This window comes from Periophthalmus magnuspinnatus, chromosome 9, assembly GCF_009829125.3.
Source record: "Periophthalmus magnuspinnatus isolate fPerMag1 chromosome 9, fPerMag1.2.pri, whole genome shotgun sequence".
Lineage (NCBI taxonomy): Eukaryota > Metazoa > Chordata > Actinopteri > Gobiiformes > Gobiidae > Periophthalmus > Periophthalmus magnuspinnatus.
The window spans coordinates 8,543,775-8,556,431 of NC_047134.1; the positions used below are offsets into that span (position 1 = coordinate 8,543,775).

The 12,657-nt window shown below is 37.7% G+C and overlaps 1 protein-coding gene across 3 annotated transcripts in view; it reads left to right on the forward strand.

The window, feature by feature from the left end:
• The window catches only part of smtnb (smoothelin b), a 153,891-nt gene that overhangs the window by 129,926 nt on the left and 11,308 nt on the right, over positions 1 to 12,657 (forward strand). For 2 of the 3 annotated variants that reach the window (XM_055224059.1, XM_055224060.1), the window contains exons 11-12: positions 10,809 to 11,024; positions 11,917 to 11,992. In XM_055224059.1, coding sequence (XP_055080034.1) covers positions 10,809 to 11,024; positions 11,917 to 11,992 — 292 coding nt within the window. Of the gene's footprint in view, positions 1 to 10,808; positions 11,025 to 11,916; positions 11,993 to 12,065; positions 12,099 to 12,657 lie in introns of all 3 variants that reach the window. The other variant, XM_055224058.1, reaches the window with a different exon arrangement.

Sequence of the window (12,657 nt, forward strand, 5' to 3'; positions counted from 1 at the left end):
GACATGCATGTAGGGACGTCCTGGATCCTCTGGACCTAAACATGTGTACAGCATATCAAATGACAAACATGGGCAATGAAAAGGACATTGACCCAGAAAATCACTATTTTCAGAACTGTATTAGCGAATGCCAGTATTACTCTGAGGAACTATACAAGAACTCATTCAAAGCAGAAAGAAAAAATGTATTATACATTTTAACAGCAGGAACCCATGCAACTTCTGAAACAATTTAGACAACCATTTAATATAATTCTGATATCGGGAACTTGCAGTAACAATGATCCGGATGTGGATTTTGGTCTGGAGGGATATATATATATATATTATTTTTTTTAATAGAAATGGAAAAACTAAAAAAAGAGGAGTCATAGCCATGTAACTAGACACCAGTCTTTGTTACAAAATTATAAAAAATATTCTATTCAAATAGTTACTGACATGTGATAATCAATCTGTTGTATTATACTGTATTGTTTTGTATTGTAAAGAACATGGCTGCCCGTTTGAATAATCATGTAGTTGTAAGAGAATGGCGGTAGGATCACATCAATTTTACTTCTTCATATGCCCTTTTGAACACGTGTATATTATTTTCATTTAGTGACATTTTTGTATATACAAATTTGATATTTTAATGACAAGATTTTTGTGCATTTATATATTTGAAATAAAGGAAAGAAATCAGATCACCCCCTTTATTAGTTTATTAGCACAGTTCAGACTATGCCTTAATAAATAATTAAGGACGCATTCACCTCCAGTGGTCCAGTGGAAAAAACTAATTATTTGTTATAATGTCGTGAAATGTTTTTAAGTCCTCCACAGTACAGCAGCTTCAGAGCATTACACTCACAGTGACAGAGATAGTAGGTGACGTTGTAGCCCTCTGATAGACTACTAAAGGCAGTGTTTTTTCACCATATTATTCACGTTTGAGGCTTGTGCAAAGTCCAGAATCCTGTGCCAGAACACATGGCTGGTTAATATGCTTAAGCAAGTTAGCGCATTCAGCTTGGTTGGCTATGTGATTTGTTTCAAGTTTCATTTTCACTCATAATGCTCCATGAAGACATGGCAGAGGTAAAACTACCATCTCAGTCATTAATCATGTTTTTATTGCTTTAAAGTCTCTTCAGTCTGAGTTCAGCAACAGCTCCCTACCTAAAAATGCCCAGGGACCTCCTTAATGGTCACAGCTCTGCATGAAGTCTAATGCTTTCGTCCATAGTGGAAAAAGTAAGGGGACTCCCATAGAGTACATTTGAACCTTCCCTTCATTTCTGCCCATACCTATGTAGCCTTGATGGGGTAAACATTTGTATTTTGTAATCCGTTTGACTCACCTTGCTTTTACCATAATATGATTGCCAACTAAAGATAATGGCAGGTATGGATGGGACGATATATACGATAATATCACTAATCACGATCAAAAAATCAAAAAGGTCCGCAATTAATCGTTCATGGAATTTTTTTTAATAATCATGATCATCGTACACAATTATAATCGCCTTTTACTGCACCAGACTGCCTCATGTTTCCGGTTTCAGTACAATATTTAGATGTTAGTTCTGTTGTTTGCCCACAAGGGGGCCCTCTATCATAGCATTGAAACTTGTTAGCTTCTGTGCCTATTCTGAATTGCGGATGGTTTTTCATCACCGCCAGTCACCATCATTGGCTATGCAGGCAGTGGCCCTGGATCCTGAGGACATATCCTCCACTCAAGAAGGTGAAGTCTGGTGTGTGAAATTATTATGGCTTTGAAAAACAAGACCAACAAGGCGATGAGCCAACAAACTGCAGAGCCTGCCAAAAAAAGGTCACGACTCCAAAGGCAAATACAAACAACTTGCATGCGCATTTGCGAGACAATCATCCTGCATTTTTTGCCAAACTTGAGCCGAAAATCCATCCAAGTAACATATCATGTGAAATAAACAATTGAATGTAGTTTGTGTTAGTTTATATTTGTATGAATGTGTGTTTGTGTCGACTTTGCTATCGTTGATTACACAGCTTGCTAGCAGCAGTGCATGGTTTTACAACCATGAACTAATCTGAATACCTATCATTTACTATCTTTCTGTGTTACAACATGAAAACCTGTGGTTTATATTTAAGTGTGGCTTATATATGTACAAAGTTTATTTTCTTGCACTCAATAGTCTGAAATTTACGGTAATTGATGTTTTACTGACTTTTAAAAAAAAACCTGTAAACCTTGATTTAATAATTATCATGATAATATTGTTAATCACAATTATTTTGGTCTAAATTTTAATATTGTCCCATCCCTAATGGCAGATCATGCTTTGGGGGTTTCTGGGGAAAAAAAGAAAACACTCAAATCAAATAAACTGTCATCTCTGTTCTTGTCTCATGTAATTACACTCTCACTTGTATCTCACTGGCCTTTCCTGCTTTCCATTTCCATGTTGGGTTGGTGCGTCTCTGTAGCCCCCCCATAACCCACCCAGAGCTGGATTCCACAGAATGTGATGGACCCCAGCAGAAACCAATGCATTTATGGGTCTGTTAGTGAGTGAGCACAGCACATGGATGTTCTATGGTGTCAAGTGTTTAAACAGTTTTATAATGCCTTTGTAAACGGCCTGTTCGAGGAGCATTCGATCCACAAACACAGAGCTGTCAGCGCAGGGAGAGCTCTGTTTACGACAAAACCTCCAGGCATGGAGGATGGTCCGGATTTTGTCTTGTTTTTAAAGATGCACTGTGCAACTTTTATGGTTCAGCAGTTACCATGGTGACACAATGCACACATTAGCAAACACGGCCTGATAATTTTTAAAAGCTTAAGAAAAAATATAAAATGTTTTTAAACAACTCATTTTTAGGAGCCTGTCATCAATCCATGTGTTCATAGTCCTGTTTAGGTGTTTGATCTTCAACAAAAAAGGTAAGAGGGACTAACTGAAAAACTGCTATCTTGTGACTGTAATATTATTTGAGAGGGACCAGAGTAGTTCCAGATGGGTCAGTTCTTGGTCAGATTGTGGTCAAATAAAGCTCAGATTAAAGCCTGATTTGAGTAACAGAGTTTCAAACATCAAAATTAAATTGATCAAGATCTGGTGAAGGGTCCCTGGGTCCCCACTGCTCCTGAGGTTGAACACCATCTCTTGAAGATTGGGTCAAATTCATAGAACCCCAACTTGCAACACGGATATGGATACATTAAATGCCATACAGTGGAACATGCCTGGCAAAGGTACATCTCCATGGAGACTAGCATGTGAATAGTGAACCTTTAAAATAGAAACAAGATCTGACTCTAACTTAAAGGTGCTGCACCTGATTTTAAAACTTGGAAAAGCAGAACTAGTTTATTTTAAACAGTTTGCAGTGGTACAACCTAATTATTCACTTTGAGTTGAAAAGCGCTTTTCATAACACCAGAGAGTTTTGCTGTGGCAGTAAAGCTAACAACTACTAGCATGCTAACAGCGCACTTACTGATTATTGGACCATAAATTGCTTTCTAATTAGATGCATGCAGCAGACTTATTTTGATTTGTGTATACTATATTTGTACTGTGGCAAGACAATTTTTGTTCAAGTACAGAGTCTTTAAATAGAAAATGGTATTGACCATCAAAATACATTTTCCTTTTTGTAACTAACCAACTGTCATTCTAGTCTTCGATAAACTTTAGACCAGCAGCAGTCCATGTTTTCCTGTTTAGCTTTTAGCTGTCCCTCATGTTTGGCTGTGGTGTCTTATGACTTGGCTGGGGTTGAATAGACAGACTCATGACACCTGGAACAACCGCTCAGGCTTTGTTGCCAGGGCAACCGGATTCCTCTGACCCCATTGGTCCCTCGTGAGAGGCTGTCACAGAGAGGAGATTAGCCCAGGATATAAAACTCATTGTTGTTTTGGAAGGTCCCTCCACAGAGGACAGACAGACTGCATTATGTACTCTGTGGGCTAGACAGTTGATTTCTGGTACCACATTTTGTTTATTTTTTTATAGGAAACAGAGAAGAAATATTGTAAAACTTTAAAACTGCTGTAAACATTGCATTGGAATACTGTGATCATGCCCGGAGTCAGTTTGGATTTTCCTCCAATTTCGTCAACATCGGAAGTGACTAGTTCAGCGAAGGTTGCCCATCAGCTTCTGATACAGGACACCACAAGAGGAGATGAGAACCTCGCTGAGCAAAAGTTTGAATCTCTACTCTGTTGTGCAGTCCAGGAGATTCACATGGACTTAAAAGAGTTTGGAAAGCAGTTGGAACAAAGTTTAGACGAGGCTGCAGCTAAAGTGGCCCCGCTGGCTCAAACTTTGGTCCAATTACAAGAGGAGAGCAAGATCTTAAAGAGTGAACAGGAGAGGTTGGCAAAGGAAGTAGAGGTCCTATGTCTGGTTATGGGGCTTCAAGATCTCCAGACCAGCATAGAAGATCCATCCAAAGTTTCTAATCTGTTAAATTCTCCACTAAGGGTTCCTCAAGGGTCTGTTTTTGTCCCACAAGAGTTTCAATCTTCACCTCAAGAAGAAAAATGTTCTCCCATAGATCTTTCACAATATTTAAGCTCTCCAAAATGTTCTTTCCAAGAGTCAATATTGGACCCACAACACTTTGAATCTTAAGACAGTCCATTAAGTCCTATTGATTTGGAATGCTACACGGATTTTGAGATAAATGCTAATAGGGCACCAGTTGAGTTAAGATTTGAAACTTCTCCTGAAATGACAAACAGTCTATTGAGTTCTCCTACAGGGGTTCCACAGGGGCCCGCAGAACTTTGAATTTGAATCAAAAGATATACAAGAAGTTAAAAAAATAGGATGTTCATCAACAAACAGTGCATCAACTATGGATAATGCATCTTGTGAGTCCAATTTGAAAAAGCCTACCCACCCAGAACTGGCAGAGCCTTCGTCGGCTCCCCATGTTCCCTCCTTCTCCCCCTGTCGGTCCCTTTCTGTTCCGGCTCTGGCGGGACACGTTCCAGGCAGCATGGTACTTCCTCTGATAACAACACAGTGTGGTTGCAGTCTTTCCCAAAGTGCGATTTCAATTTGATAAGAGTTTGGCAATGTATACAAGATCATATTGAAGTTGAATGTTAAGTATGTCGTTGCTAGTAGTTGTGGTTAATTTACAGTGTTTTTGTGTGATATTTGAAGACAGTACTCATTATTAGCAGAAGATTATATTTTGTTTATATGAATCTAACTAATTGTGATTCCGTTTGATGGTCTGCTCCTGAGGGATGGGAGAAGACGTAGCACGTTATCATGGCTTTGGTCGACATAAGATTATTATTAAACCAATTTAAAATGACCACCAACACATACAAAAAAAAATTATAAATAATAATTTCATGACACTGAAAGATGCATAACAGACAAATAATAAAACAGGAAATTTAAAGAAATTTAAGTAAACTAATTATACAGAAAGCATAAAGATAAATAAATGATAAATAAATCATTATGACTTAAGTCTTTGTTCATGATTAAGGCTATTAGTATAGTTTTAATTATGTTAATTAATAATGTGTTATCAAAAATCTATGAGAAAAAACTAAATCAAATCATAACCCTGTTTTTAAACCTAACCAAAATCTAAAACCCTTTTGAAAGATTAACAAAAAATATGCCTTAAAATTGTCATTGCAATATGCACCTGTACCATAAACACCATTAATTAAACTCATTCAAATGGCCTGCCATCACTTAAGCAGACTTAAGCAGTCGTTTCAGAGGCTACTACCTATTGCCAACCGTCTCCTCTGTACGACCTTATTTACTCTTCACCTCAGCTCCTGTGTTCAGGCTTGTAGACTATTTGAGAAGGTCACCAGCAGGTCAGGTTTAAAATTGTGATCTAATGTCTACACTAGCGGGACTGCAGTGAAATACAGTGTTTACATCTCAGAATCCGAGTGGAGGTTTTTCCACTTCAGAACTCTTGCTTTACCTTTTATATCCATCCCATAATGAGCTCAAAGTGATGTGTCCCAGTTGTGTCAAATGGATTTAGCTCTGTGGTAATCTGATACCTGAGCCATGATTCCGGTACTAGGGATTTTTAATTATGGAAAAATCTGAATTGATATCACGATTGATTTACAGTTTAATGTAAATGTTAAGACTACAAGATTAATTGCAATCAAAATAAAAGTATCAAAAATTTGATACTAATCAATCCTAAAACCAGTATCAAAGCTAGATACTCATTTTGAGCAAAACATTCACCGGATAGAAATGAACCTTTCCTGAATAGCTTTAGAATGATCTTGAGCTGTGTCAGAAGAAGAATAAGACATAGATCAGTAGACCAATCAGTATACGCCCATGGACCACTATGTAACCTACCTGGATGACTGAGGGATTACACAGATTTAAGGCCACATGGTAATATAAAATAAAGTACTACCACTTAATGCTGAAAATCACTTTCTGTTGTCTAAAGAGTGTTTTTAATTGTATTGGTATATCAGTGTTAATTTTAGTGTTTAATGATTTTGATACTAAGAGATACTTTATGTCTGTACAAGCATGTTCTGAAATGTGATTATTAGTTTGTTAGTTAAAATTTCAGTCTTTCTTATTCTCCTGGATGCATTTTAAAATGTGAACTTTGAACAAAATCCTATCATTAAAACACAAATTGTAAATCTAATCACAATTGCAAGTAGATATTTTTCCCAAACTGTGCAGCCCTAGTGTACACAGCTGTCAAATTTAGAATAGACCTTTTATTTTATTGTATGATTTGTGGCTTGAGGAACAAAACAAGCATCCATATCCTCAAGACAATTTTTGTAATTAAATGGGGCAATAATTTTAATCAGGGTTAAAATTTGGTTTGGGTACTGAAACTTATACTGATAAACTTACAATGATAATTTTAAAACACTCTTTATTTAAACAATAGAATGTGATTTTCAACATTAAATCATAGTACTCTCTTATGTATATACCACATGGCTTTCTCTGTGCAATCCCTTAGTCCTCCAGGTAGGTTCCATAGTGGTCCATGGGCATATACTAGTCTATGAGATCTTATGCTTGTTCTGATACAGCTCAAGATCATTCTAAAGCTATTTAGGAAAGGTTCATTTTTGCCCTGTGAATGTGACTATTTTTAGTATCAATACTTGCTCAATTGAGTATTTTTTATATTTTTGGCAACCATAGATTGTAATACCTTCTTTAACCCAGTAAGAGCACAGGCTACATACAATTCCTTTAAATCCATTTTCCAGTCCTCAGACAGCTGGCTCCTCTGACACGCTAAGACCCCACACCGCATATTGCATAACTCTGCCATAATCTTACACAAGTTTTTCCTTTCCAAAACCACATCACTTAGTAATACTTGGGATCATACTGCTCAATCAGCACTTCATGGTGGAATATTATATCATATCATTAGATGGATAACTCAAATGGCATTAGTGCATATGCATTCAAAGGTGCTTTTTCTTAATTGAGTGCTGCTTATGTGTCCAATATGGTAACTCTCCCCCACACTGCACTGCTGTCTGGATGGGAGCTTTGCTGTTGAACCCAAACATTCCTCTACGGTCAAGTGGCTCTCAGTCCACCCTCTGCCCACTTTGTGTCCACTGGGAACACTGTGAGTGCGCGTGGGGGACGAGCTGCACTGCTCCTCACAGTGTGTATACCCAAACATGGGACATGAGCTGCCTTGTATTTTGTAAAGTTGAAGTTCATGTTGGCAGGTTCTGTTTAAAAGTGCACTATGCAGCTTTACTGGTGGAGGATTTGTCACCTGCTTGTATTCATAGTGGAGTTATTACTATTACCTAGAGTGTTCCACAGTATGTCATTGGCCTGTCTATGTCTTTGGAGAGAAGCAGGCAATGGCACTAGGCCAACCACTATGGAATCTACCTGGATGACTGAGGGATTACACAGATATAAGACCGCATGGTAATATAAAGGACTAGCATTTAATGTTGAAACTCACATTCTATTCTCTAAAGAGTGTGTTTACTATCATAGTGCTATTGGAATTAGTATTGACTATCAAGTCTAGTCCTTAGTATCAAAATTGTGACAATACTTTAGATCTGTACAAACATGTTCTGAAATGTGAATCTTGTATTAGTTTGGCAGTTCATATTTCAGTTTTGTTTGTGTTTTTTGTTTGTTTTATCAATTCTTCTGGACACAAACAGAATCCTATTATTAAAACAGAAATTGCAAGTTAACTGCAACTGAGGGTCTATCACCTGCTTGTCCCAATGGAGATGTTATTGCTATTGCCTAAAATGTTCATTAGTGTACCTACTTCCATGAAGACAAGCAGGTGTCTGCATAAGGCCAAGTCAGTTATTGAATCTGCAATTGGATAAATGCAAGACCAAAGAACATAAACGTTATATAGTGCACTTTAAATTACAGATCTGGGTTCTTTATTAAACTTAATGTGGAATTCTTACTAAAAGTGTATGTCCAGACAAAACACAAACTTATACTCGCTCACATCTCATCTCTGCGCAAAGATCACATAATGTCTCAACTCTGATGCGCAGAGTTTTTGGGCTGGGTGGCTTATTTCCACAAGTTGTCTTTTTCAGAAATGACATACCTAACATTTTTGCATTTACACATGCTTTATAAATGTGGCATCTAATGTGTGCAGAGAATGCATGTTTTCTGAGGTATTTCTAGCTAAAATCCAAACTGTACAGCCTTTTACTACATAAAATACCAATGCCTAGTTGTCATGTAATATTGAATGATTTTTAAAGCAGACCTAATTGTCGACTTTTCCAAGCTTTTAACCATGTTATAATTGTTTTCTCTCACCATTTACTTTCGGAAGTTGTATTTGGAGAGATTTGTGCATGTTTGAGTAAGCTTTATTTTCTTATTTTTAAGATGCCATTTTGCTCATCAACTCCCATTTTCACCTCCACCAGTACACACTCACTCGATACTGTCAATTTTATTTTCTTAATCAGTGATACACATAGGATTTGGCAGCGTCACATAGTCATTTTAGTACAACATATTCTGCAGCTGGAGGAGACACTGCTCCTCAAGCCTCCATTGCACAATGAATGCACTTGCACTTTGGTAAATGATTGAAAGACAAAATGCCAGCCAGTGCTGCTGTCTTCTGTCTCACATCCTACCACTAAAGGCCTGCCTATGTTACAACTGGGACCACAGTTTTCTAATGCAAAAGTCAGCGGACTTGTTTCTTTTATTAATGAATGAATATTGCAATTTTAAATGTCCAAATTATAACCTAATGATCCATTAACTGTATAGAAGACAAAAGCACAATATGTCTTCGTTAAACCTGAAACCTGTCCACTGACACTGCCCTGCCTGATCTGGGCCTTGGACTTGGGGGTCATGGGTAGGCATGGGATGATATTGTAATTTTTTGTGACGATTATTATGGCCAAAATAATTGGATTATATCACAATAATGATTAAAAGTTGTTAAGGATATGAATAATTATAACTTTAACAGAGAATATTACAGATAAGCAGCAATTTCTTTTTTTTGGAACATTCAGGTGATATAATGGCAATTATCTTTGTTGGCAATTATCACGATTATAATAAAAGGTCCCAAGAACGATTTTTGTCATGACGATAAATTATATTATCGTTTATTGTCCTATCCCTAGTCATGGGTGAATTTGTTCCCAGGTGGTCCTGTCAGAGCTGGTGGACTTGTTGGGCCGGTCCTGACCCCACAGCTCTCTTGACCCTGAGTGAGTCTGAGTGATGGATAAACTCATCAGGCAGGGGTCACATATGTGAAGGAGCAGTGCAAGAAACACAAACGTTCAAATCATTTCAAATGAACCAAGACGTTTACTCAAGTACTGTAGTTACTCTAGTAAACGTAACTGAGTACTATCCATTCCTGGAGTAGTATAGGTGTATTGAAGGGTCATGTTACTACTATTACCAGTACTACTACTACTACAGTGCCAAAATACCTTACATGGGTCATACTCTGTTACTACTACGACTACTGTGTCAAAATAACCTCATGAGGAGTATAGGTGTTACTACTACTACTACTACTACTATATGGGACTGCTTCAGTGGTGTCCCATTTACAAAATGTGTATGCTTAAATCAATTTTTTGGAGCTTTCTACCATGTTATATTGTTGTTCCCTCATTAAAAACATGCCTGAAGAGGTTTTATAAGTTATCCATGCATGATGAGTAAGTTGGTGATCTCCTGGGGCCATTTAAAGGCTCCTCATGGCTAGCTGTAAAATTCTGTACAATGCTCAGCCCACAAGCCTACAATTTTCCATAAACCTACAAAAGCATGATACAAAACAATACATCGCAACTTCACGATCTTGATGTAATGTGCAGTAGTTTCATTAGCAGTAAGCACAGTAATTGCGTTGTGACAGCACTCTGAAGGGGGAGTGACTTAGTGGAGGGAGGGGGAACTCAAAGTGAAAAAAAAAACCCGAAAGTGAAACTTATCAAACATGTTAATACATTGTTTCGGCAAATGTAGCATTTCCAAAACAGTAAAAGATAGCATGGTGATCTAAATATGCTGTGTGTTGGCAGTTAATACCCCATAGAAGTGTAATAACCCCTCTTTAATGTTTTTTTTTTTATTTTTTTATTTTTTTATTTTTTTTTACTGTATATTTTGTCATTTTGTAAACTTAACTTAAACTAAACTATTAAACACACGTTTGAAGAACTATAATGATGACCTATACATTGTTCATGTTTAGCTTATTTAATAACCCTGCAGCATTTGTGAATAACTGTCTGTATTTCTCTATTGCAGATTGGGACCGAGCCGATCATGGCCTCAGAGCCTGTGTTCTCAGCCTCTTCCTCGGTACAGGTGGGATGTCCCGCTTCAGACATCCCCAATGGCTCCAGTGCCCTGCCTCCTGCCACGCCCACAGCCATGTCCACAGCCAAACCAGAGGAGCGCCCAGGCAAAGTGACCCCCGAGACACTGGCCGCCATCGAGGACGAGGAGCTGCTTGACAAAATGGTCAGACTCTTACTTTTATCTGAGCTCCTCCTGGTTTAAAACAGGTATTGCAAAATGAACCTGGGTTGCCTTCATAAATCTATTAAAATAGTCAGATAGGGCTATCTTAAAGCTATCTCGATTTGGATTAAGTTACACTTTATAATAATTAGGTTAGAGATTGGTGTGGTCGCATGGTACTACTCAGCCCATTCACTTAAACGAGTGGTCATATGTTAAGGGCCCAGGGCTTGGTTGCCTTAAGCTACATATTAAGTCTACAAATACAAGTGTCCGTCTTTCCTCTCAGTACGTATGGACAGGCCATTCACATTCACTATGCAGTGAGTGAGGAGTTACAGACCCAGGGTGGACATTCAGACACAGCTTAAGCCTCACCTGAGTCTCTCATTTGGGCTGCCATTTTCATTGCTTCTCTGATCCAAACTGTCACCACCTAAACCCCAGCAATTGCAGCCAATCATTAATCAGTACCAGTGTACTACAGCAGCTCAATGAGTGAATTGTGGAGGTTTTGAACTTTCACTTGAGGCATGGCCTGTCCATATACAGAAAACTTGTATATGCCTTCTATTCGCAGGCTAAGGCACTGGCAACACAGGTTCAGTTGTGATTGTAGTACCTTTTTTAAATTGTAAGAATGCACACTGCATACAGTTCTAAATTATTTGCAAGTTATATGATGAAATAGTTTGTGAAATAGTGTGGAACAGTATTTTTTCTGTACATTTAAACGTTATAAAGCATTTTAAATAGAACGTTTTTAGATTTAGTTTTTTGCCAAGAACAAGCAACTGAATATTTTTATCTTCATTAGTTTTTTTCAGTCAGAGCTCTAGGTGCACTAATTAGCAAAATAACTCATATTAAAGTGAATTTCTGCTTTCTCCAGCTGGATGAGTCCAAAGATTTTGAGGAGAGAAAGCTGATCCGTGCTGCCATGAGGGACCTGAGGAAGAGAAAGAGAGGTAACAATGATGACAGCCCATAATAATCTCATAACACATGTGCGTATATAATAAAGCCTATATGACCCTGTAGAAGCCATGCTGGGCTGCACTCAGGAGGAGAAGGGTAGGAAGCTGTGTGCTGTGCGTTTGAATGGCATGATCTAAGATGTTTTTCCATACTGTTAATCATGCATGATTATTCCCTCCACATGGACATTTAGGGGGTTTTGTGCTGGGACAGTTGTGTAACCTATGGAGTTCACATATGGGGTTTTGACATAACATCAACACAACAATGTCATAGCAAACACGTCCCAAATATATCATATGCTGTTTTAAAGGAGCTGTACCTGATTTTTACCCTGTTAAAAACATGGGAAAATAACAAAATAGTTAATTTGAAAAGGTTCGCAGTGGTCCAAAGTTATTCCTCACTTACCTTGTGACGACTATACTCAGTTACACTTGAGTAACTTTTTAAAGAAATTGTAGTTTTCAGAGTACTTTTCTAACGGCATACTTTTACTCCTACTTGAGTAACATTTTTATTAAAGTAACACTACTCTTATTTTTCGTAAAGGTTTTGATTCCCACTACAAAAGCTTTATTTTGACAATATGAATTTGTGTTTCTTGCTCTGTTCCTTCAGATATAATTTAGTTTGTCTAATTTTTGTGTAATTT